Below are 26,455 nucleotides of genomic sequence, written 5' to 3'. Positions count from 1 at the left end.
ACCTTCTCACCAAGCTGCTTGGCAATGGTCTTGTAGCCCATTCCAGCCTTGTGTAGGTCTACAATCTTGTCCCTGACATCCTTGGAGAGCTCTTTGGGACTATGATCCCAGCTGCCTTGAGATAATTGACAAGATCCTCCCGTGTAGTTCTGGGCTGATTCCTCACCGTTCTCATGATCATTGCAACTCCACGAGGTGAGATCTTGCATAGAGCCCCAGGCCGATGGAGATTGACAGTTTTTTTGTGTTTCTTCCATTTGCGAGTAATCGCACCAACTGTTGTCACCTTCTCACCAAGCTGCTTGGCAATGGTCTTGTAGCCCATTCCAGCCTTGTGTAGGTCTACAATCTTGTCCCTGACATCCTTGGAGAGCTCTTTGGTCTTGGCCATGGTGGAGAGTTTGGAATCTGATTGATTGCTTCTGTGGACAGGTGTCTTTTATACAGGTAACAAGCTGAGATTAGGAGCACTCCCTTTAAGAGTGTGCTCCTAATCTCAGCTCGTTACCTGTATAAAAGACACCTGGTAGCCAGAAATCTTTCTTATTGAGAGGGGGTCAAATACTTATTTCCCTAATTAAAATGCAAATCAATTTATAACATTTTTGACATGCGTTTTTCTGGATTTTTTTGTTATTCTCTCACTGTTCAAATAAACCTACCATTAAAATTATAGACTGATAATTTCTTTGTCAGTGGGCAAACGTACAAAATCAGCAGGGGATCAAATACTTTTTTCCCTCACTGTATGTGTATGCATGTAAGAGGGTGCATGTGTATTTGCGTTTATGCTATCTACTGCATGCGTGTGTCTGTATATGTACTAGACGTAGGTGTCTGTATATGAATGTGTATGTACGATGTGTATGTAAATTACATTATATGGAACAATAAGGCCTTCATCCAGCAGTGCATTGATACAGGTCTGTGCATTAAATTAACATGTATGTGTTGGTGTATTTGTCTCTGTATGTTTATAATAAAGGTTTTTGGGTTAGATCGCGTTATTTATAAATGTGTCGTAACCCTCCACCACCCGACACGGCCAATCAGCAAAAAAAGTGTCACGTTGACAAAAGACAAATAATTCACTACTTTAGCCCACAGGTGTGTTGAAGAGTGAATCCACAACATTTACAGTTTGAGTACGACGTTTCGCTGGTAATTTTTGACCGTGTCGGGTGGTGGAGGGTTACGACACATTTATAAATAACGCGATCTAACCCAAAAACCTTTATTATGAATAATATTGGTCGCGAAAGCCTTCGTGTTAAGCTGGCTCTGTATGTATTTACAGGTATGTGTATTTCTCGTATAGTATGTGTATTTATTGTGTAGTCGGTGTATTTATTTACGTGTTTGTATAATTATTTACGTGTACTATGTTAGTAACTTTGTACTGTATATGCACCTGTGTATCAATGTGTTTGTGTATTAAGGTACTGCAATGCACGTATGTACATTGGCAATAATCGTATGCACATATGTATAAGCAGTTGTGCATATTGTATACGCTTATTCACATGCATATATATTACATTATGCGTGTATCGATGCGTGTACTGTATTGTTATATGCTTATCTGTGTATACACTGAACCGGGAGGTGTGCTTGTGCACGTGTCTCTATCGCGTACGGTGTAGTGTGCAGTGGGTGAGCGTGCGCGCTATGAACCCTGCGACCCGAGTTGAATGCCGAATGTCTGCACCGGTCCAGGGCCTCCCCCGAGGTCGTCTCAGATGAGCCAACCTTGGTGCGCTCTGTGTCAATCCAAGCATTGGGGAGACAAAGGCGGCCGGGCGTGCTTGCCGGCCACCAACAAGGAGAGGGGGGTGGGGGGGGTGGTGTTCGTGTGTGCGCGTTACAAAAGACAAAGACACTGCACGCATCCTCGGCCCTGTCAACATGTCGCGAATTCCTGCTCAACGCAATCCTCCCACTTGTCACGCAGCTCGCGTCGGCTCCCCCCCCCCCACCCCCCAACAGCTGGAAGGGCTGATGGGTTCGACACCCGGCTGTGACTGCAAGTGGTAGCGACAAACCCAGAGGAGGGAGAGCGTTCGGCAAGGCCGTCCCTAGCGGCCATGAGAACACTCCAAATGGCGGCGGTGGCTGAGACAGGATTGTGACCAGGGGTTGAACCGAGTTGAGGAGCCTTCGCGGTTGTGTGTGTGTGGTTGTGTGTTGTGTTGATTGTGCTGGGTGGGTTAGCGTGTGGTTGGAGAGAGCGAGGGGAGAGGTGGTGCTGAGTGAGTTTGGGTGCGGGGCTCCATGCCACTGGGTGGGGTGACGGCGCCGCGGGGTTTTAGATGTGTGTGAGTGTGTGGTGTGTGTGTGTTTGATAGGTGATGTGTGGTCACAGTGTGAGTGTGTGATCAGTGTGAGTGTGCGTGCGGTCACAGTGTGTGTGCGTGTGGTCACAGTGTGAGTGTGTGTGCGTGTGATCACAGTGTGAGTGTGTGTGCGCTTGTGATCACAGTGTGAGCGTGTGTGCGCGCGTGATCGCGGTGCGAGCGTGTGTGTGCGCGTGTGATCGCGGTGTGAGTGTGTGTCCGCGTGTGATCACGGTGCGTGTGATCACAGTGTGAGTGTGTGCGCGTGTGATCACAGTGCGCGTGTGATCACAGTGTGCGTGTGATCACAGTGTGCGTGTGATCACAGTGTGAGTGTGTGCGCGTGTGATCACAGTGTGCGTGTGATCACAGTGCGAGTGTGCGTGTGATCACAGTGCGAGTGTGTGTGTGGTCACAGTGTGTGTGCGTGTGATCAGTGTGTGTGCGTGTGATCACAGTGTGTGTGTGCGTGTGATCACAGTGTGTGTGTGCGTGTGATCACAGTGTGTGTGTGCGTGTGATCACAGTGTGTGTGTGCGTGTGATCACAGTGTGTGTGTGCGTGTGATCACAGTGTGTGTGCGTGTGATCACAGTGTGTGTGTGTGTGCGCGTGTGATCAAAGTGTAAGTGTGTGTATGCGTGTGATCACAGTGCGTGTGTGCGTGTAATCACAGTGCGAGTGTGTGTGCGCGTGTGATCGGTGTGCGTGCTGTGTAGGTATTAGACGTGAATGAATATGTAGGTGTTTTGTGTACGTGATGGTTGTCACGAGACAGTGACGTGTAATACTGTATGTACAGTACTGGTGTGTGTGTTGTGATGTATATTTATGATGTGTGATGCAGTGTTTTGTGCGGACCGTGTGCATTGTGTGATGTGCAAATGCAATCTATGTGCGTGTATATTTCCACGAATGCGTACGTGTTCTGAGTGTATGACGAGCGTGTATATACGAGTGAGGATCTACGTGATTGTGTAAGCGTGTGTCAATGTTTCTCTAAGTGTCTTTGCGATTGTGTAAGAGTGTATGTATGTGTGTTTATCTGAATGACTGTGTCTTTCAGTGTGATTGTCTACTGCATGTGTGTCTTATCTGTACCTGTGTGTGTGTGAATGTCTTTGTTTTTGTATGTGTCTGTTTATGTATACGTGTCTGTATTGGTCCCATGTTAATTTCTGTGCCCATTTGTTCATCTGTGTCACTGCGTACACTCTTGTTTTGTAGGGAGCGGCAGTGTAGCGGGTCCAGCGCCCTGCGCTTACCAACCCCGCAAACCCAAGTTCGATTTCCGCTCACGGCCACCAACACCAGTGACGATGATCTGAACCGACCCTAGGCCGACTCAGCCTCACAACGAGCAACTGGTGCGGTGTGTAAACATCGCCACTGGGGAGACAAAGGCGGCCGGGCGTTCGGTGCCGGCCACCCACCCCCTTCGTGTGTTGTGTCAGTCTTCACAGGCGGCCACACAAGTGGTACGGCCAAAAACCCGGCGACCGGAGTTCTATTCCCGTTCACGACCAACAACAGTGGCAGATATATTTAAACCAGTCCTGCCCCCCCCCCCGTCCCCATAGGTCGACTCGGCCCTCGGTGAATACGTTGGGAGACAAAGGCTGTGGTGCAGGCCGTCCACCCCTTTCGCGTGCCATGCTTGTTGGCCGTAATAGGTGCTCGCAAATAGCACTTGCCCCCGGCAGTCTATGATAGGCAATATGGGACGTGGGGTGGTTGGGGGTCTTTGTGTGTGTGTATGCATTGTGAGTTGTATGGGTCTTCACACGAGCTGTCTGGGTCTCCTGACCCTGCAACTCGCTGTCATCCAAACCAAACATCACAATTACACGAAGTTCCGTAAACATAGCCGCAGCCACCACAGTGTTGTGTGGCTCTGCTGCGGTTATTGTGCGGTTGTTGCCCTGGTTAGTGCGCGGCTGTTGCCGCGGTTAGTGCGCGGCTGTTGCCGCGGTTATTGCGCGGCTGTTGCCGCGGTTATTGCGCGGCTGTTGCCGCTGTTATTGCGCGGCTGTTGCCGCGGTTATTGTGCGGCTGTTGCCGCGGTTATTGCGCGGCTGTTGCCGCGGTTAGTGCGCGGCTGTTGCCGCGGTTAGTGTGCGTGAGTGCCTCGTGGTTTTATGGCGGTATTGTGGTTGTGTTATGCCTGTGTTTTTGGCTGCACTCTGGTTGTTGTGTGGCTCTGTTTTGGTTGTGCAGTTGCGTTGTGGTTGTGTTTGTATCGTTGTTGTGGTTGTTGCTGTGGTTGTGGATGCGTGCTTTTTGTTTTGTGGCTTTTTTGTGGTTGTCGTGTGGCAGTGTTTTGGCTTTGGGTGAGCTGTGGTTGTTGGGTAGTTGTGTTGGGGCTATGCGCGTGTGTTGGGTTTGTTTGCTTGTGTATTGTCTGTGTGGCTCTGTTGTGGTTGTGTGTTGTGGCTGTTGTTTGGATGTGTTGTGTTGTGTGGTTGTGCGGCTGTATGGTTGTGTTGTGGTTGTGTGGCTGTCTTGTGGTTGTGTGGCTGTTTTGGTTGTGTTGCAACGTTGTGGTTGTTTTGTGGTTGATGGGTGGTCGTGTTTTGGCTGGTATTGTAGTTTTGTGGCTGTTGTGGTTAACATGTGGTTGTATTGTGGTTTGTCTGCTTGTGTTGTGGGTGTGTAGTCGTGTTTTGCTTGTGTTGTGGGTGTGTAGTCGTGTTTTTGTTGTGATTGTGTATCTGTTGTAATTGTATTGTGGTTGTGTGGATGTGTGGTGTGGTTGTGTTGTAGCTATGTTGTGGTTGTTTGGATGTGGGCTGTGTGGTTGTATTGTGGCCGTGTTGTGATTGTTTGGGTGTATTGTGTTTGTATGGCTGTTTTGGTTAACATGTGGCTGTGGTGATTGTGGCTTTGTTGTGGTTGTTGTAGTTGTATTGTGGTTGTGTCTGTTGTAGGTGTGTCTGTGTAGTTGTATTGTGGCTGTGTGACTTGTTGTGTTTTGGTTGTTGTGTTCACATAGGTTCTGCTTGTTTTGTGGCCGTGTGGCTGCTTTGTAGTTGTTGTTTGTCTCTGTTGTGGCTGAATTATGCTTGTGTTGCTTTTGTGGTTGTGTTGTGGCAGTGTTCTGGTTGTGTGGATGTTGTGTTGTGGTTGTATTGTTGTTGTGTGGCTTTGTTGTGGTTGTGGTTTTGTGGTTGTTGTAGTATGACCGTTGTGACCGTTGTTTGTTTGTGTTAAAGTTGTACACCCGTGCGGTTGAGTTGTAGCTCTGGGTAGACGCTGGCCCGTGTGTGTGTGCGTAACACGGAACCCCGAGTGGTGAATTCCTGCAGTTTACGCCGATTTGGAGTGGATAAATACCCTTAACTTCCCTTGAACATTACGTCCCCTTAAATTCCCCAAGCAAGGGAAATTCCCTGAAGTTGTTTGTTGGTAACCAACTCCAGGCCTCTTTGGCCGTGTTGTGCTCAGGTTATGCCCCCCTTTTGTGCGGTAACGGTGGTTTGTGTTACGGCTTTCGTGGTGTTCTCTTGTGCCCCGTTGTCGTCGGTGAGTGGTGGCTGTTGCCTGGTTGACTTGTCAAGCGGTTGGCTGGCCCTTGTCTGCAACACACGGGGGTCTGTAATGGAGGCCAGCCCTGCCTGTTTCTCCAGTCGGAGACTCCGTGAACAACCTCCCCCCTACTCCTCCTTATCCCCTCCCATCCACCCCCCCCCCCCCCACTGGCTCCCTTCTGTCCCGACTGTGACCCTATCATCACTATCATTGTTATCATCACAATCCTCATCATTGCCATCATACTCATCATTGTCATAAGCCATTGTTATCATCATAACAATCCTCCTCATCACCATCATCACCATCATGGTCATCATTGTCATAACCCATTGTCGTCATTGTCATGATCCTCATGATCACCATTGTGGTCATCGTTATTGTCATAACCCATTGTTGTCGTCATTGTCACGATCCTCATCATCGCCATCGTGGTCATCGTTATTGTCATCACCATTGTTATTGTCATGATCCTCAACATCACTATCATGGTCAGCACCAACGTCACGATCATCATCAATCACAATCCTCATCTCTGCCATGTTCATTTCCACCATCGTCATTCTCATCATCATCTTTGTTGCAATTACGCTACCTTGCAGGAGCGGGCTCCCCACCTTTTAATCGGCTAGGGTGACCCAGGATTGATAGAGGGGGCTACGTACGGTCAGTGACTACGGTCAGTGACGAGTGTGCATTGTGTGCTTGTGTGTGAAGCCAATGTGTAAATTGGCACGTGTATTTGTTGGCTGGCCTTTGTTAGAGGGAGCTTATGTATTGGTGGAATCTGTGTTCGCCTGTGTGTGTTTTATCTCCCACGTATTCTGGCAGTGTATAATGATAAACTAAATTAATTTGCAGCCCTCTATCAATCCACTGCTGGATGAAGGCCTCCTCATGCCTTGACGGTCATGGGGGTTGTTTGACCATACTTCCCCCTGCAGGTCACTCCCAGGTTAGAAAAGCAGTGGGTAACAGAACCGTTTCAACTATCAATCGCCACTGATGTTAAGCCCTGGCCGGCAATGGACCTCTTGGTCACCGGGTTCATCATAATGTGCGCATCTTTACGCCTGCACGAAGACCTTGTGTGCGCCTATGTGTATGTGTGTGCTCGTACGCCGATATTAAGACGCACCTTGTGCACGTGTGCACGCGTGTTAACTAATACGAGTGTTGTGTGTCTCTCCCATCCCTTGAATCTGCTGACTGCGTTTGTCCTCCCCGTCCCACCCGCACGCAGTGAATGGTAGTGTCTAGAGAGGGTATGTCCCTTCAGCTGAAAGGTGCCAATGTCCGACCAGCCTAACCACCATCCAGGGGGGTCCACGCTACGCCGCACGACACGCAGCAACGCCGGGGTCCGGGCTTCCCACACGGACGCAAGTACCCACTGGTCAGTGCGCACACACGCACACGCAGGCGCATACACGCACACACGCGGGCGCATACACGCACACACGCGGGCGCATACACGCACGTACAGCACGGATGGGTCAGCAGTCCATTGGATAGTCTTGCCTAAGGCCACGGTATCTCGAATGCTAGCACTATCACTTCCTACATGTGTGTGCGTGTTTGTATGTGTGCGTGTGTTGACATAAGTGCTTGCTAACAGCACTTGCCCCAACATTCTGTTATGGTTTTATGGGAGGGGATCTTTGTCTTCTGTGTGTTTGCATGTGTGGGGAGCGGTGGTGTAGCGGTTATCGCCATATGAAATCCATTCACGGCCAAAACTGGTGACGATTATTTGAACTAGTCCTGGGTCTCCCCTAAGTCGACCCAGCCTCAAAGGAGTACCTGGTGCGGTGTGTTGTAAACAGTCGCCGCTGTGGAGACAAAGGCGTCTGGGAATTATGCTTGCCACCCACCCCCCCCATGTGCCGTGCTGACCTTCATAGGTGACTGCTTGTTAACAGCACTTGCCCCAACAGTCTGTTAAGGCTATATACGGTGGGGACGTTTGTTTTTGTGTTTGCATGTCTAGGTCGAGGGGGGAGGCTCCTAAGCGCAGAGCTTCGCGGTCGCCCGTCGCGCGACACACCAAGCCACGGACGTGAGAGAGCGAGCGCACACACGCGTTATATCGAACAGTCACACGTGGATGCAGTCACTTGCACATATGGACACACTTGCGGAGGAACGGTCAGTTGCTGCTTGCCTGCACGCGCGCAATCTCTCACTCACACGAACACAACCGCTCGCATTTACACAGTTGCACACACCCACACGCGCACATACAGGATGAGTGGTAATGTTGTAAAATAATATTCAAGCTGCCCACTCACTGACGCGGCGCGACAGTATTGCGAGTGTTCATAATTCAACTACTGGATGCCGACGTCGGCACAATTCCAACGCCATTCAAGCAACGGTGCTTGAAATTCCACATCCTTGTATGGTGTGTACCAGCTGATCCACAAGACAACCACTGCTGACTTCCTACAAATGTCTTCTCGTTTGATATGACCCCGGAGATAGGGTGATACTGACGGTGACGATGACCCTGCTGATGATTACGATCGCAATCATGATAATGTGACTATGAAAACGACTGGTGACAAAGCAGAGTCAACCCTTGATCGGAGTTTAATTGTTGTCACCCTTGCGGCTCGTAGGTCCGCCAAGGGTGGGACGAGCGCGGCTTGGAACGCCCCCGGAGCGTCAGCGACCTCCTCCTCCTCTGCGTCGTCGTCGTCGTCATCGTCATCATTGGCGGCAGCGCCTGGCGAAGGAGAAAGAGGAGGAAGAGAGGCGGCAGCGGCTGACGAAGTCGCGAGCCAGGCCGGCGACCCGAAGCCGGCGGCGGCGCCGGCGGCGGCGACCAGGCAAGCAAGGATCCATGTTTGTTTTTGGGTCTGGCCACGTGGGAGAGATTTTTTTTTTGCAAAAAAAATTATCGTCAATAACCCTCCCTTTACACCACCCGGCAGGATTGTCATGCTTACAGGGATATTATTTAAACTGAAGGCTAAATTACGATAAGGTTTTTCTTTTACCAGGTAAGGCCCCCGCTGAGCTAATATAGCTCTTTTTCAGAAGCGACCTTTCCACAAATGATTGCTCAACGAAGTGGCTTATATCATGTGGAAATTTATAGCAGTCGCCAAATACTTATAAACGCACGTCGATTTTAAATGTGGAGGAAATAACCGGAGAACCCAGAGAAACATCCACACCACCACGGGGGAGAGAGACTTGCAAGCTCCAAATATACAGTAGTCGTCATGGTCGGGATCAAACCCACAACCTTTATACCAGGCGAGGTAGTAAACATCTTACCACTGCAGCACCCCCATATTATTATTACAATATGGATATTGTTATTATTTAGACGCCGCTGATATATCAATCAAATTCTGAAAGACAAATCTCCTCGCCGGTGGCTGAAGACTTCCTGTCTGAGTTTATTGTCGACGGACAGGTGAGCAGTGCTCACGTACAGTGAGGGAAAAAGTATTTGATCCCCTGATGATTTTGTACGTTTGCCCACTGACAAAGAAATGATCAGTCTATAATTTTAATGGTAGGTTTATTTGAACAGTGAGAGACAGAAAAACAAAAAAAAAATCCAGAAAAACGCATGGCAAAAATGTTATAAATTGATTTGCATTTTAATGAGGGAAATAAGTATTTGACCCCTCTGCAAACCATGACTTAGTACTTGGTGGCAAAACCCTTGTTGGCAATCAGAGGTCAGACGTTTCTTGTAGTTGGCCACCAGGTTTGCACACATCTCAGAAGGGATTTTTCCCACTCCTCTTTGCAGATCTCTAAGTCATTAAGGTTTCAAGGCTGACGTATGGCAACTCGAAGCTTCAGCTCCCTCCACATATTTTCTATGGGATTAAGGTCTGGAGACTGGCTAGGCCACTCCAGGACCTTAATGTGCTTCTTCTTGAGCCACTCCTTTGTTGCCTTGGCCGTGTGTTTTGGGTCATTGTCATGCTGGAATACCCATCCACGACCCATTTTCAATGCCCTGGCTGAGGGAAGGAGGTTCTCACCCAAGATTTGACAGTACATGGCCCCGTCCATCGTCCCTTTGATGCGGTGAAGTTGTCCTGTCCCCTTAGCAGAAAAACACACCCAAAGCATAATGTTTCCACCTCCATGTTTGACGGTGGGGATGGTGTTCTTGGGGTCATAGGCAGCATTCTTCCTCTTCCAAACACAGCGAGTTGAGTTGATGCCAAAGAGCTCCATTTTGGTCTCATCTGACCACAACACTTTCACCCAGTTGTCCTCTAAATCATTCAGATGTTCATTGGCAAACTTCAGACGGGCATGTATATGTGCTTTCTTGAGCAGGGGGACCTTGCGGGCGCTGCAGGATTTCAGTCCTTCACGGCGTAGTGTGTTACCAATTGTTTTCTTGGTGACTATGGTCCCAGCTGCCTTGAGATCATTGACAAGATCCTCCCGTGTAGTTCTGGGCTGATTCCTCACCGTTCTCATGATCATTGCAACTCCACGAGGTGAGATCTTGCATGGAGCCCCTGGCCGAGGGAGATTGACAGTTCTTTTGTGTTTCTTCCATTTGCGAATAATATGCACCAACTGTTGTCACCTTCTCACCAAGCTGCTTGGCAATGGTCTTGTAGCCCATTCCAGCCTTGTGAAGGTCTACAATCTTGTCCCTGACATCCTTGGAGAGCTCTTTGGTCTTGGCCATGGTGGAGAGTTTGGAATCTGATTGATTGCTTCTGTGAACAGGTGTCTTTTATACAGGTAACAAGCTGAGGTTAGGAGCACTCCCTTTAAGAGTGTGCTCCTAATCTCAGCTCGTTACCTGTATAAAAGACACCTGGGAGCCAGAAATCTTTCTGATTGAGAGGGGGTCAAATACTTATTTCCCTCATTAAAATGCAAATCAATTTATAACATTTTTGACATGCGTTTTTCTGGATTTTTGTTGTTATTCTGTCTCTCACTGTTCAAATAAACCTACCATTAAAATTATAGACTGATCATTTTGTCAGTGGGCAAACGTACAAAATCAGCAGGGGATCAAATACTTTTTTCCGTCACTATTGTCGCCGTTGTTTATTTAAATCGTAGACTTCTATTTGACGACGACCCTTGGAGTTTTAGTGAAGTCCTCATCTGTGGATCACGTTGACTCTTTTTAACGTGATTACCATCACGATACGCGCATCGATAACCCTGTTATTATTATTGTCGCCGCATCAATGCACCTGTGACCTTGTCTGTCGCCCTCAGGAAGGGCAGCCAGGACAGGGGAGGGGGCAGCCGGGGAGGGCAGCGGGGGCAGGGAGGGGCGGGGCGGGGGAGAGGGCGGGGAGCCAATCAAGGGCAGTCGCAAAGCAAGGGCCCTAAGAGGTGAGTGTTCACCACCCACCACCCACCCACTGCCAGCCGTCATTAAGTGCCATGTGTACCGCCTGTCTGTCCTGCCTCTCTGTGTGCGCCGTTTGTCTCGTGGGTTCCGCCATACCTGGTGGTTATGCTCGTTGAGAGGAGGAGAGGGGGGCATCGCCTGACGGAGCCTCTGCCCCTCTGCCCCCCTTCTCGCCTTTGAACTGCATAGGCCCGGAGTTGAGCCGAAGGTCAGGACAAGTCGTCCGAAGAAGAGGAAGGAAGAGGAGCGAGCGGAGGGGAGCAAAACCGTTAGCCGGTGCGGGCACGTGTCTGCGTGTGTGTAGTGGTTCGGGCGCTGCGCCACGATCCTGGTAGGCAGAGTTCGATTCCAACTTCCTGCCAAAACCGGTGACGATTATCTGAACCGATCCTGGGTCTTCTCTAGGTCGACTCAGCCTCAAATAAGTACCTGGTGCGGTGTGTAAACATCACCACTAGGGAGACAAAGGCGGCCGGGCGTTCCGACCATCATAGGTGCTTGCTTACAGCACTTGCCCCAACAGTCTGTTAAGGCTATTTTGGGGGATCTTTGTCATGGCATGCATGTGTTTGTGGGAGCGGTGGTTTGGATGTTAACGCGCACTGCACTACGCACCAGTAATTTTGGTTTGGTTTATTGCCACAAATAACATCATTGGCCAGTGATATCTGAACCTATTCTGGGCCTCCCCTAAAGTCGACTCAGCCTTGCATGAATGCCTGGTGCAAACAGTTGTAACGGTTTGGATGGTGCAGTTGGTCGAACCTCGAATGGAACATGTACGAGTAACCAAACGACTGAATAACTGATTGACCGAACGAATGAGCGCCTTTGCGATTGATGCGAGAACGAGCGAGCCATACGAATAAACGATTAATGGCGCGGTCGAGGCGACGAATGAGCGAGCAGTCGAACGAGCGAGCTGAGTGGCTGCGTGGCGCGTCTGTCCTTTCTTTAGAGTGGGAAGCTCCAAGCTGGCGTCGCGGCCCAGGCCAGCTCAGCAGCAGCAGGAGGCAGCGGCAGTAACAAAACCCGTGACGGAGTCTACGGCCAGCGCGCCCTCCTCCTCCTCCAGGCCCGGGGCAGCCCAGGGAGCCGCTCTCAAGCAGGTGCGATACCATCACAGTCATCACAATGACCAAATGCATTCATTGCAATACAGTCACAGTTACTAGCACTACAGTTATAACAGGTGTGGATTTATGTAGCGTCTCGGTGTGACTACACCTCAAGACAACCGCGTCTTGAGATGCCGGTCGCTTATTTTATAGCGGGAGGCCGGCAGGCGTAGGGACGAGGAGGAGATGAGGAAGGCCGTAAGCCTGGACCCTGGCCAGGGGCACGGAGTCAACAGCATGGATGGCTCGGTGGAAAGGGAGTTTCACACCGAGGGGCGGCAGAGGATGTCTTGCATGTATGTAGAACTTATTTCGCACTGTACGTGGCCAACCGTGCCGATTGGAGGCTCGTGCGAAGGACAAGAAACTAAACAGAAAAAGCACGATAGATGTTTTCAACTGAGATTGAACAGTTTAAATCTCCAGTGGCTTCCTCATAAATTCTACATGCGAACGATTTGCCACAATGGAACAAACAGGTGCTGTTGGGCGACGTGACGTATGATTAGCGGCGTGTCGACGTCACAGCATCGCGTGCGCAGACGTCATCGGCTGCCGCTGGAGGATGAGAAGGCCTCCTCAAGCCGTCGCCATCCCTCACGGTCACGAGGCACAACGATCCGTCGAGCTCCTGCCCGACAGGCTGAACGCATCGCTGCGACACGCGCGTGCGCGCTCGCCCACCTCTTGCGCCGTCGCGAGGTGACGTCGCGTGGTGACGTCACCGCGACTGCGCGCGTGCCGTGTGACGTCATTGCCTTCGGCGAGGCCGCTCGCCCATTCACCCTTAGATTTCATCGCCATGTTTTGGCCGTTATTTTTTTTATGTGTTTCCACGGTCGTATTTCTGGGTAAGTCCCGTAAGACAACAACACTTTATTTCATGTTGAATGGTCTCTTTTTCGAGAGCCTTCGTTAAACTAAACAATTTTTATTTTACCTGCTAAGACCCACTGAGCTATGTAGCTCATTTTTAGAAGCGACCTGGCCACAAATAATGGCTCGGCAACGTTGCTTATCACGTGGACATTTATAGCAGCCAAATACTATAAAAGGCATGTTTATAAATGTGCATGGAAAAATTGGAGGACCCGAAGAAAAATGCCCACAAACACGGGAAGAATGAACACAAACTCCAAATATACAGTAGGCATCAGGGTCTGGATCGAACCCACGACCTCCCACCGTGACGCTCATCGTGACCCTATGGACAGAGCTAAGGCTTTCAATGTTTGAAGGTGTAAGAATGAGATGAACTGTCACATACTTTCCACAGGTCAGGGGTTGAGAATATCTCGTGGCACGCACGCTGGCGCGCACCACTCGCTCGGCGGTCCAACAACCCCAACACCAATCAACATTTGTGTATCCCAACTTCCGGCACGGTCGGGCGTGGCTTTAACAGCCGGCAACTTCTGCCTCGCTTGTTCTTTTTCTCGACCTCCCTCAGACCAAGGAGCACCAGGCCAAAGGTCGCGGGTCCTCCCGCACGACCTCCAGCCACCGTCGGGCCAAGCCCGGCGCTGCCCCCCATCTCGTCGCAGCCTCCTCGTCCTCGGCACCGACACCGCCGCCGCCGTCGTCACTGCTAACATCGTCCGTGGCAGCAGCAGCGACCGCTCCAATCGCCACGGAGCCGTTGACTCACGGCAACGCCAAGGCGACGGACGTGACGGCCTCGGCCACCTCGTCGTCATCGTCGTCGTCGTCCTCCTCGTCGTCCTCCTCGTCCTCGTCGTCCTCTTCGTCGTCGTCTTCGTCGTCGTCATCGTCAGCCGTGTCCCCCAGGATCAGCCCCAGCGCGAACTTGCTGAAGCTGCGGCTGAGCTCGGCTCAGGGACCTCCGCCGCCTCCTGGGCAGCCTCCCTCCTCTTCGTCGTCGGCGTCAACGGCGGTAGCCGCCGCCGCCACTGCCTCCGCCACCTCCTCACCCACCGCGTCCACCGTGACTGTCGCAGCAGCAGCAGCAGCGTCGTCGTCTTCAGCGGCGGCATCGTCGTCGTCATCGCTGGGCGCCGCCCCACAGGTGCGTGACGTCGGAGCTTTATCCTCAACCTGACCTCGGTCCTGACCCCCTTACCCGAGGTCGCCTGCGGAGTCGTAGGAACTAAGAATGGCCGGTGGTAGCTTGGGCAGGTGAGCTGGTGTGTGTGTGCACGCGTGTGTCTGCAGGAAGGTTCATAATGGCCATGTTGGAGATGGTCGTCATGCGCTGCCAAGATCCTCTGGGTGTGCCCGGGCGATGAGTCTGGGTGAAGATGATATGATGATGGTTACAAAGATGCTGATGATGCAGACGTATCATTTTGGTTATACTGATGATGATGAAGTCATGTTGAGGTAGTTCTAGGTGAGCATCAGAATCGGAGGCAGTGTGCCAGAGGCCGGTGGGAACAGCTGAGTCAAAACGTGTTTACCTGCTTTCCTCATCTCCTCTCTTCTCTCCCTCCTCTCTTCTCCTCTCCCTTCCTCTCCCCCTCTTCTCTCCCCTCCTCTCTTCTCTCCCCCTCCTCTATTCCACAGGGGCTGGCTGTTGCGTCGTCATCGACGTCGGCAGCCGCTGCTGCCGCGGCGTTTGCACTCTCGCTGTCGGCGCCACCCGGCGTTTCCGTGGCGACGGGCGCCAGGGAGACGAGGGCCGGACCCTCCGGGCTGCAGGCGAAGCTCGCCAGTGAGCCACTCCCCCGGCCCCTCCTCCAGCCTTGCTCCCAGCACGAACGCAACCACATGCCCACAGCCCTGCCCCCAGCCCTGCCCTCAGCCCTGTCCTCAGCCCTGCCCACCGCACTGCCCGCAGCCAACAGACCGGCCGACTGTCCAGCCCATAGCCCTGTCCACCACCCTGCCCACAGGCCAGCCGACAGCCCTGCCCACAGCCCTGCCCAGAGCCCTGCCCATAGCCCTGCCCACAGGCCAGCCGACAGCCCTGCCCACCGGCCTGCCCACCGGCCTGCCCACAGCCCTCCTCACAGCCCTGCCCCCAGCCCTCTGCACAGCCGTGCCCACCGCCCTGCCCACCGTCCTGCCCACCCCCCCGCTCGCAGCCCAGGGTCGGAATTGCACCCATGACCTCTATACCTAGCAAGGTATTTAACATCTCGCCACTGTGGTGCCCCAGACCCATGTCTCAAACCCAGGAACTTGGTGTCTCTGATGTGGCCATTACGAACGCCTGCCTGCGTGTGCGTGTGTAGGTCTGCGTAAGGGCAGCAGTAAGAAGAGGAGCGAGTCCCCTCCATTGGAGCTCCCCGGGCTACGGAGGAGCACTCGCCTCAAAACCACGGGCTCGTGTGCTAGCACTAGGTACCACGGTGACTCGCACGGTGACTCGCACGGTGACTCGCACGGTGACTCGCACGGTGACTCGCACGGTGACTCGCACGCTGACTCGCACGGTGACTGGCACGGTGACTGGCACGGTGACTGGCACGGTGACTGGCACGTTGACTGGCACGTTGACTCGCACGTTGACTGGCACGTTGACTGGCACGGTGACTGGCACGGTGACTGGCACGGTGACTGGCACGGTGACTGGCACGGTGACTGGCACGTTGACTGGCACGTTGACTCGCACGGTGACTCGCACGGTGACTCGCACGGTGACTCGCACTCGCTACTAACAATGGTGACGAATATCTAGACTGGTCCTGGGCCTCACCTAGGTCGATTCAACCTTAAATGAGTACCTGATGCCCTGTGCAAATATGAGCACTGGGGAGATGATGGCGGCTGAGCGTGGCGCTGGCCACCCACCCCCTCGTGCGTCATGCCCGCCGTAATAGGCACTCGCTAACAGCACTTGCCCCAAACAGTCCGGTAAAAGCGGTGTGGGTGAAGCTTTGTCTTTGTGTGTGGTTGCGTGCACTGACATCCCACCCACCATTTCCCCACCCCCACCGTAGCCGCCGCGGCTCTGGACTGGGCAAGCGCGGGGGAGGGGTGGCAGAATCGCGCAGACAGGACAAGATGGCCGACAGCGATGGGAATCAGGAAGGAGGAGGTGGCGGCGGCGGAGGAGGAGGAGGCGGTGGAGGCAGCGCAGGGCCCGGGGGGGCTCGCCCCCTGGACGACGCCCCCCAGGGAGCCGCCGGTGAGTGCTCCTCCCCCCCCCCCTCCACCCCAGAATGTGTGTAAGCATCAGCACGGGGGAGACAAAGGTGGCCGGGCGTGGTGCTGGCCCCCACACCCCCTCCTCCCTCGTGCGCCGCCACGTAGTCCCTCCGTAGGTGCTTTGCCACAGCAGTCTTGGTGTGTTGCACGTGTGCGTGTGCGTGGCATCGTGTGTTTCATCTTGCTTTTCTACCCTCCGCACACACTCTGCTCCAGCAACCGAAGCTTTCTATCAAAGACCCTAGTCTACCTGTGCTCGGTGGTAGGTCACTCATTCTCTGCTGACCCTGCAGTCTGGAACTCATCTCAAGAGCTTCCCTTTCTCCTCCGACTGCCTCGGTGTGAAACCAATATGCCCGCTGATTCTGTCGTCTTTTGAGATGGCGGCGCGGTGGTGTAACGGTTAAAAGGCAACAGCCCCCCTGCACCCGACCGACTATCAGCCACGGCTGACGTCCTTGGCAAATTGAATGAGAAGCAGTCTGGCTACTGCTCTCAACACCACCCCCACCACCTTCCCAGCGTTCACCAACCACTACTAACCAGCATAGTGAAGTATGGTGGAACAACCCAGATTACTGATGCGGCTTGGAGAGGCAACTCTGGCAGTGGACAAGACAAAGGGGCTGGTCGTGATAATAAAAATGGGATGGAAAACCGTGCACGTGCAAGACTTGAGCGATGCTTCCCGACGCGCCTTTGTCGTCGCTGAAAAGCAGCAGCAACAATAATAATTGTGCTCCACCTCAAGCCACACAACAAAACCACGACGCACCACTTCGCGCTAGGCCACGCCGCACGTCGTGATGTCATCGGAGAGTGAAGGAGCACACTTCCTCTTAGCACGTGTTTTGAGAATTGTTTTAAGGCTGTATTTTTTTTCTCCCAACCCTTGAGCAATGGAACTGGGTGTTTGTAATCCATTTTTAGTCGTGCTTTTTTAAATTAAATTTAGCTGAGGTAGTAGCAGGGGGTGACGATGGTGCCATCACCAACTCTGGTAACGCCGTGTTTTCCGTGCTTTCCGTGTGTCCCTGTGCCCCTGTGTGTGCCCAGCCTCCGGATCCAGTCTGGGCGCTGTGGGCGTGGCCACGTCTGGGGAGAGCGAATCGGAGGACTCGGACATGGGCCGACTACAAGGTGCATCCTTGCTCACCTCCCAGTGTCCCTCCTCATCTGCTTATTGTAGTCTTGGCCTTGCCTAAACACGTGATGTGCTTTCATCGAAATTACAAATGTTTAAAAACTGCAACTCATAAACGATAGGACTGGGACGAAGGCATGGTTATCATTTATTTCGCTGTGTAACACTGTGTAAGCTGCCTGGTTTGTTGTTCCACGTAAAGTTCTGAGCTTTCTTGGCAATAATCAAGCCCTCTCTTTTGTTTGCGTGTGAAACGTGAACCCCTTTAAACATGCACAGGAGTGCCTGTGCATGTTTAACACATTCAGGCTGGCCTGCCAATGATCCATCCTGAGTTTTAACCAGACTGGTTTGTGTGAGGATCTCACAGATTCTCTGGACACAGTCCCATGAGTGAGCTCCTCTGGCAGGCGAGGAATATTTAGCTGCAGCCACCGCATGCCCAAGCAATTTCTGTTTGGCCGAATAGAGAGGGCTAGAGAAGAGACGGTTTGATGGGGAATGGGAGGACTTTGTGGTGGGTGGAATTGCAGACAGCCGCTACCAAAAAGTTGCTCGTAGGCAACCGCCCCCTAGCAACAACCAAAGGTGGAGGAGCGCTGGGCAGTTAAACACAGTAAGGGGGTGGCACATTGTGGGAGGACAGGTGGTGAATATGCCAGTCATGTCAGACAGTTAATCTATAACACCTGGGTCTGTCCCACATGATCTATCAGCCTCAAAGTGCACCGAACATGGAACAAATGCTGTGGTGGCGTGACTGCTTTCTGAGTAGCGAATGTAGTTGTATTTATATGTGTGTGTAATATATATATGTGTGTGTGTGTTGCACTCAGCTCTGCTGGAGGCCCGGGGGCTGCCCCCTCACCTTTTTGGCTCCCTGGGTCCGAGGATGCAGCAGCTGTTCCACCGAACCATCGGCACGGGCACCAGTGAGCAATTCGCGCACGTGCGCACACGCACACACACGCATGCGCACACGCGCATGTACACGCACGTACACGCACACACGCACACACACACGTACACGCACACACACACCTACACACAAACGTACACAACAACAACCGCCATTCGCCACTAAGTGGTGGTGACGTCACCACGACGCATGTGCCAGGCCATGTGCACCTTGAGGCCACGTGAAGTGTGGAACGCCCGCTGGAAGGAGGTCACGGGGCAGACCCAGGTGCCACGGGTCGAATGACTGAGATGACTGGCTGATGCACCACCTGTGCCCCCTATTGTGCCAACCTGCTGTGCCTTGGTCACCCGGCGCTCCGCTCATTGTTGTGAGCGTCGCTCCTCCGCCCTCCGTTGTTGTTGGAGGGCGACTGCCTCCAACTGCCCAGTAGCGTCCTTCACGAGCCTCCTCCACAGAGGCCGATCTTGACACCGCTGGTACCAGCCTGGTTAAACCCAGAATGGATCGTAGGCAGGCCAGCCTAAATGTTTCTAACCAGCAAAGATTTTCCATTAGGGGGGTCCACGTTTCGCAAGCGTAGAGAAGGGAGGGAATGACCGTGGCCGAGAAGACCTGAAGCTTAGTGCGGAGCGACAGACCAGGTAGCTTCCACACAGCGTTATGCAACCGATGAAAAGATATTGCCGCTCGACTGATTCGGAGTGAGACCTCTGCTGTTAAACTGGAGCTGGCCATAAGCACACTGCCCAGGTATGGGAAACTCTCCACTCTCTCCACAACTGCCCCATCACCGATTGGGAGTTGTGGGGGTGGAGTGTCCGATGGTACAAAATACCTAGGCAGGTGCTTAGTTTTGGTGGGGCTGATGGTAAGGCCCCACCTCTTAGTGGCACGCTCCAGTCTCAGCAGCAGCGTCTCCAACTCCTCCTCTGAATGAGCGGCTATTGCCAAATCATCGGCATACATAACGTGGTTGACCAATAGGGAGCCATCCCTTGACCGCACCCGGGCATCGATCTGCCTCCCATTATATCTGTACCATATGGAGATTCCCCCGGTACAGCTATTGAAGGCTTCACGAACTACGTGGTCAAAATAGATGTTAAATAATGTGGGAGCCAGAGGACATCCCTGTCGCACCCCAAGGTGTACAGGGAATGGCTCTGACTCCCAGCCACGTAGTTTTACCCGGGCCCGCTCACCATCATGAAGGTCCTTAATGATTGTGAGCAGAGGGTCAGGTACTCCAAAAGCACGAAGAACGACCCAGAGCCCAGGCCTACTGATGGTATCATAGGCCTTGACCATGTCAATAAAGCAGAGATGTAGGTCTTGCTGGAATTCCCTACACCTCTGCTGTAGCAGATTGACAGAAAATATGGCATCTGTGCAGGACCGCCCTTTCCTGAAACCGCATTGGGGCTCCGCAAGCCTCTCCTCAGCGTGCCTGGCAAGGCGATGTTGAATAATCCTTGCCAGGACTTTTCCCGGCACACTGAGGAGTGAGATGCCCCTGTAGTTGTTACAGTCTGTGCGGTCCCCCTTCTTAAAGAGGGGGACCACCAGGGCATCCTTCCAATCCTGCGGAACCCATCCAGTGGTCCATACTGCTGTTATGATGTCATATAGGGCAGTCTGTGCACAAACGCCACCCTCCCTCAGCATTTCGCTTGGGAGATCATCTCTGCCCGCTGCCTTTCCTGGTCTCAGACTCCGGATCGCCTTCAGTACTTCCTCAACAGATGGCACCTCAGCCAGCCACTTACAGGGAGTGACTTCTTCCAATATTACACAACGTGTGCAAGTTATCACGCACACACACGCACGTACGTATATCTGTCTGTTTTTGCGTATGTGTAAGTATGTGTGTGTGTGTGCACGCGCGCGGTTGTGTCGCGGGTTAGCGTGCTGCTCTACAAACCCGGTGACCCGAGTTCGATTCTCGCTCACGGCCAACACTGGTGACGAAAATCTGAACCGGTCTTGGATCTCTTCTAGGTCGACTCAGCCGCGAATGAGTACCTCATGCGGTGTGTTGCAAGCAATCGCCACTAGGGGGACAAAGGCGGCCTCGCGTGGTGCTGGGCCACACACCACCTCGTGTACCAAGCCGGCCTTCGTAGGCGCTGCTCGCTTAACAGCGCTCGCCCCAACAGTCTGTTAAGACTCTGCGGGGGGGATCTTTGTCTTTTTTTTTATCTTGCTCAGGCTCCAAGGCGCAGCAGCTACTGCAGGGGCTGCAGTCGACGGGTGACGAGTCCCAGCAGCTGCAGGCCGTCATCGAGATGTGCCAGCTCCTCGTCATGGGCAACGAGGAGACGCTGGGTGGCTTCCCCGTCAAGAGCGTCGTTCCCGCGCTGGTACCCAAAATGCGGGCAGCGGCATGGCGTGGGCAACTTTGTGGCACGGGCAGCGCCACGGTGGCGAGATGTTAACTACCTCGCCTGGTATACAGGAGGTCGTGGGGTCGATCCCGACCCTGACGCCTGCTGTATATTTGGATTTTGCGTGTGTCTCACTCTCCCCGTGGTCGCGTGGATTTTTCTCCGGGTACTGCGGTTTTTCCCTCCACATTTAGAATCAACATCGCATGTTTAGAGTATTTGGCTACTGCTGTACATTTCCACACGATAAGCCACTTCGTTGAGCTATCATTTGTGATAGCCAGGTCGCTTCTGAAAAAGAGTTGAGTAGCTCAGTGGCCCTTACCTGGTAAAATAAAAGCGTTACAGTGTGGGCAGCTATGATCATGCAGGCAATGGTCTGCAAAGGTAAAACTTGAATGAGCAATTGCACGGTTCACAGAATTTCATGGACACCATGGAATGTTTAACAAGTAGACTTTTGCGACCAATATCCATAATAGGGGTGTTTTGGGTTCGATCGCGTAAATATAAATGCGTCGTTAAACCCGCCACCATCCGGCACGGCCCAATTAATAAAGTTTGTCGCATAAACAAAACAAGCCAATTCGTTACTAGTTCAGCATACCGGTTGTGTGTTGGAGAGTAAACCCAAAACATTCACAATGAAAGTATGACGTTTTGCCGGTAATTACAACCAGCCTCATTTAGGCAATTAGCCAGAGTTTTTCAGTCTTGTTGACCATGGAGTGGAGTGGTCAACAATTTCTTAGTGGCAGCACCTCACTGACAGGACCACGCTCGCCTTAGCGTTAAGACTGTCCCAACCCACTACTAACCTCTGATCCTCACCTCTAACATGAATTCTACCGCTATTCCTAACCCCTCGCCATAACGCTAACCCTAACTAAATCACTTGAACCGTAACACTAACCCCTAAGATCACGGCCACCCTTTATCACTGACCTCTTACCCGTAACATTAATACCACTACACCTGGAACTATAACTGGTACCGTTATCGTGACCCTTAACCCTGAAGGCCACCCATGACCCTAATGCTTCTCTCCCCCCACTCTTCGGCTCCACAGATCAGCCTGCTACAGATGGAGCACAACTTTGACATGGTAAGTGACGCTGGAAGCAAGGGGGAAGTCGTGGTTTAGTGGCCGCGCGTGCATATAGGGGCCTGTGTGTCATGGCTGTTTGAGCACGCATGTGCATCATGACGGTGACTGTGTTGCTCGAGGGGTGTACTTGTCCCTTTGACAGCGCGTTTGTATTTTATTAGTGTGTGTATGCGTGCGCGCATTTGTGCGAAGAACGGTAGCGTCGTGGTCATCGCACTGCGCGACAAGCCCAACGACCTGAGTTCGATTCCTGCTCGCGGCCAACGGCGGTGACATATCTGAACCAGTCCTGGGGCTATTTCAGAATCTGGGGTGGTGTGTAAATAATCATCATTGAGAAGACAAAGGGGGCTGAGTGTGGTTCTCGCCGCCCCTCGTGTGCTGCTGGACTTAATAGGCCCTCGACAAAAGTACTTTCATGTTTAGTTTGTTTTCCTTCCTGCCGCACCTCCAATTAGCACGATTGGCTACGTACGGTGCAAATTAAGTTCATCATGCATACAGCACTTGCCTCCACAGTCTGTTAGAGACAAGGGGGGGGGTGATGTCTGTGTACGTTATTCATGTATTTGTTGAACACGTAGGCTTTCGCGACCAATATCCATAATATAGCTTTGTATTCGCGTGTACATGTGCATTCGTATACTTTTGTATAAAATGCCTTTATACGTGTACATATGTGCGAGTACATGTGTGTGTGCGCGTGTGCCTTTGTACACGAGTTGTATTTTATTAGTGTTTGTGCACATGTACGTGGGGAGCACTAATGGAACGGTTCGCGCATTGCGCTGCGAACCCAACGACCCGGTTTTGATTCCCCACTCATGGTCAACACGAGTGACGATTTCTGCTCATGATCAACACATGGCCAACTCAGCCCAAAATGAATACCCGGTGCGGTGTGTAGACATCGCCACTAGGGAGACAGGCGGCTGGGCTTTGTGCTGGTCATCCACCCCCTCGGGTGCCGTGCCGGCCTTAAGTGCTCGCTAACAGCACTTGCTCCAACAGTCTGTTAAGTCTACACGGGGGATTTTTGTGTTTGTGCGCGTATGAGCAGATGAACCACGCGTGCCGTGCCCTCACGTACATGATGGAGGCTCTGCCACGCTCGTCGGCAGTGGTGGTGGAGGCCGTGCCCGCACTGGTGGAGAAGGTAGGTGACAGGCGGCAGAGGTGGCGGTGGGTGGGCACAGTTATTTGCAGTGATGGTGAAGTTGCGCGCTCTTCCTTTTACGGCTGCAGGTGTCAGTGTCGGTGGTAGTTCGTGCGGAGCGGTAGTGCAACGGTTAGTGTGCTGTGCTACAAATCCAGGAACCCGAGTTCGATTCCCTGCTTGCAACCAACACCAGTGACAATTATCTGAACTGGTTCTGGGGTGCCCCTAGGTCGACTCAGCCCCAAATGAGTACCCGGTGGGGTGTGTTAACATTGCCACTACAGAGACAGGTGGCCAGGTGTAGTGTTGGCCACCCACCCCCTCGTGTACTGTGTCGGCCTTCATAGGTTCTCACTAGCAGCACTTGCCCCAACAATGTGTTAAGGCTCTGCAGAGGATCTTTGTCTTTGGCAGTTTTCCCACGGCACCTGGGTCTGTCCTGTGACCACCTGCCAGCGAGTCTTCGACACTTCACGTGACGGCCTCAAGTGCACCTAGCCTGGCACAAGCACTGTGGTGACATCACTGCCACGAATGGCAGCTGTGTTATCGCTGCGCCACCCTGCCGCCTATATCAAGACCCTGTGCCATCAGGATCTTGATGTGATAATGTCACGTGGCATCGGCGTCCTCTGGAGGAGATACGTTCGTCGTGGTGTTAAACAAAGGTGGCTGTGTGATACGGCTTGGATTATTTGTTCCGCCACTCAGGATCTTGTTGTTTGTTGGTAGTAATTGTTGGCAGTAAAGGTCGTGGTTGTTGTTACTCGTTGTAGTTATACGGTTGTGGTCTTACAGCTGCAGGTGATCCAGTGCATGGACGTGGCTGAACAGGCGCTCACCGCCCTCGAGATGCTGTCACGGAGACACAGCAAGGCCGTGCTGCAGGCTGTGAGGCCCTCATCTCCTCACCACCGCCTCCTCACCACCACCTGAAACCTATACACATCTCCGCACGCGTCCCCACCCACCTTGCACATCCTCGGCAACCAGAACACCTCCTCACAAACTCCTCACCCACTCGGCACGCCTTCCCCTTGCACCTCCACAACACCTCACCAACTTGCCTCCTCACCACATCACACCTCATAAACAAGGCATGCATGCCTGTGTGTGTGTATATATGTGCCCACATTTGCATAGGAATACCTGCACATGTATGTTCACGTACCCAGCTGCCCATGTGTGTGTGTACCATCACCTGTCTGACCTGCCCTGTGTGTGTTGCCCGTACGTGTGTGGCTCACCTGCACGTTCCGTGCGTGCATTTGTGCTCGCCTTCCGGTGTCTTAGCATGTGTGCTCACCTGGCCGTGACTGTGCGTTTGTGCTCTCCCACCTGCCCGCGTGCGATCAGGGCGGCCTGGCCGCGAGCCTCCTCTACCTGGAGTTCTTCAGCATCAGCGCTCACCGCAATGCCCTCGCCATCGCCGCCAACTGCTGCCAGAGCGTCACCACGGACGACTTCCACCTCGTCTCCGACTCCCTGCCCCTTCTCTCCGCTCGCCTCTCCCACCAGGCATGTGGCGGCCTATAGATATAACTGCTCAACCTGAGCTATTGATACTTTGATGCGTGCATTGCCTTTGTGCTGTTCGCCTTTTGCCGTTTTCTGGTCTAACACTGGTGGTGAGACAAGCCAATTAAGAAGAAGGCTGTCTGTGGTTTATATATTATCAGAGCACATTTGTTTGCATGTCCACCGCAAGTGCTCTTTGTAGAAGGGAAACAATATTATTTTATTGTTTCCCTTCTACGTGACTTTACCGAAAGAACCAAGAATAAGAATATACCTCCTGTTTATTGCCAGAAAGCGGAACACCTATTCTTATTATTTCATCATACAAACTGCACTCTGAAAACGCCCCATTCAGGAGTCTAACCCAGAAGTTTCTTGCTGTGAGCCAAGAGCATTAGCGCTGCGTCACCCTGCCGCCCGTATCAAGACCCTATTGCATCAAGATCTCGATGTAATATTTGCTAAATTGCTGCCGTATTTACGTCGAGTATTTACACTGAATCATTAAGAATCCTAAACGTGGTCTGATGCCACTTGGGCAGCTCGAATCAGAATCAGAATCTTTATTTATCCTGGAGAAATCCGATGAGCAATGAAGCTCTTTTTCACATACGTCCAATAGGGGTGGGTCATTAAGTTACGGCAAACAATAAAAAACGATATGAGTGCTAAATATAGGAAAGATAAGCAAATCACTATGAATAAATAAATAGCCTGAAACTTAACTTTTAGATTTTGTTCAGGTAAAGTTCACTGAGCTAATAGTAAGTTTTCCGAAGTGACCTTTACCACATAATAGCTGAACAAGTGAATGAGCATATGGACATTTTTAATAGCCAAATGATCTTCGGTATACCTATGCCCACCTGTAATTTAAAGTGTGTGTGTGTATATATACGCGCGCACACACACAAGTATCCTTCAGATAAATCGAATTGTTACCTCGGATTATAAATATTCAGCAAGATGCGACGGTCAGAGTGTTCATCGTCAGAGTGCAGTGGTGGGTGTTGTCGATTGTTATTGGTGTGTTTTTTTTCATTGCAACAACATCCGTAAACATCCATTCCGGTGCGGTGGAAGCAAATGGAAAGGGCGAAACGAAGGGGTTGTTATTGGTGTGTTGATACGCAAAAGGCCATGGTGGGTGTTTGTTGTTATGTGTAAATAGGGATAGGTGGTGGTGGTGTTTGTTGTTGATTGTCGTCGTTGTGTGTTTGTTTCAGGATAAGAAGTCTGTGGAAAGCGCTTGCCTCTGCTTCACCCGCCTCGTCGACAACTTCCAGCACGATGAGGTGCGGGCGTTCCCCCCCACCCCTCAAATTTACACCCACACTTACTTACTGCCCTCCTCACTCACCCAGTCATCCACCCACCCTCTTACTCACTCGCCCACTTGTCAGTTCCCTGTTCCATTCACCCGATCACCCGCTCCGGTGCTAACCTGCTCACTCGCTCGTCCGCTTGTCCACCCACCCACTCAACCCACGCTAAACCAAACCTACCTTCCTTCTCTCCGCTCGTGCACCCAATCGCCGCGTGTGCGTGCGTGCAGGCCCTGTTGCAGCAGGTGGCCGCGCACGAGCTGCTTACGAACGTGCAGCAGCTGCTGGTGATGTCGCCGCCGGTGCTGAGCTCGGGGATGTTCATCATGGTGGTGCGCATGCTCGCCGTCGTGTGCGGCCACTGCCCGCAGCTCGCAGCGCGGCTCATGCGCCAGAGTGAGTGCGCAGCACGCACGCACGTGCTTACATAAATGCGTCAAAC

General features: G+C 52.3%; 1 protein-coding gene across 3 annotated transcripts in view; it reads left to right on the top strand.

Annotated features, from left to right (window-relative positions):
• Positions 1–26,455, top strand: part of TRIP12 (thyroid hormone receptor interactor 12) — a 55,875-nt gene that overhangs the window by 5,558 nt on the left and 23,862 nt on the right. For all 3 annotated transcript variants that reach the window (XM_032958312.2, XM_032958311.2, XM_076068612.1), the window contains 19 exons: positions 7,104–7,256; positions 7,851–7,919; positions 8,482–8,691; positions 11,087–11,206; positions 11,415–11,501; positions 12,184–12,334; positions 13,794–14,369; positions 14,867–15,014; positions 15,538–15,646; positions 16,246–16,433; positions 17,510–17,593; positions 18,434–18,529; positions 20,728–20,879; positions 21,973–22,008; positions 23,072–23,167; positions 23,969–24,061; positions 24,527–24,688; positions 25,915–25,983; positions 26,244–26,409. In XM_032958312.2, coding sequence (XP_032814203.2) covers positions 7,153–7,256; positions 7,851–7,919; positions 8,482–8,691; positions 11,087–11,206; positions 11,415–11,501; positions 12,184–12,334; positions 13,794–14,369; positions 14,867–15,014; positions 15,538–15,646; positions 16,246–16,433; positions 17,510–17,593; positions 18,434–18,529; positions 20,728–20,879; positions 21,973–22,008; positions 23,072–23,167; positions 23,969–24,061; positions 24,527–24,688; positions 25,915–25,983; positions 26,244–26,409 — 2,716 coding nt within the window. In that variant the 5' untranslated portion in view covers positions 7,104–7,152. The remainder of the gene's footprint in view (positions 1–7,103; positions 7,257–7,850; positions 7,920–8,481; positions 8,692–11,086; positions 11,207–11,414; positions 11,502–12,183; positions 12,335–13,793; positions 14,370–14,866; positions 15,015–15,537; positions 15,647–16,245; positions 16,434–17,509; positions 17,594–18,433; positions 18,530–20,727; positions 20,880–21,972; positions 22,009–23,071; positions 23,168–23,968; positions 24,062–24,526; positions 24,689–25,914; positions 25,984–26,243; positions 26,410–26,455) is intronic.

This window comes from Petromyzon marinus, chromosome 21 (assembly GCF_048934315.1).
Source record: "Petromyzon marinus isolate PM22_M1 ecotype Great Lakes invasive population chromosome 21, UKy_Petmar_22M1.pri1.0, whole genome shotgun sequence".
Taxonomy (NCBI): Eukaryota; Metazoa; Chordata; class Hyperoartia; order Petromyzontiformes; family Petromyzontidae; genus Petromyzon; species Petromyzon marinus.
Note: the sequence above shows the minus strand (reverse complement) of the source record. Positions and strands in the feature narration are given on the sequence as shown.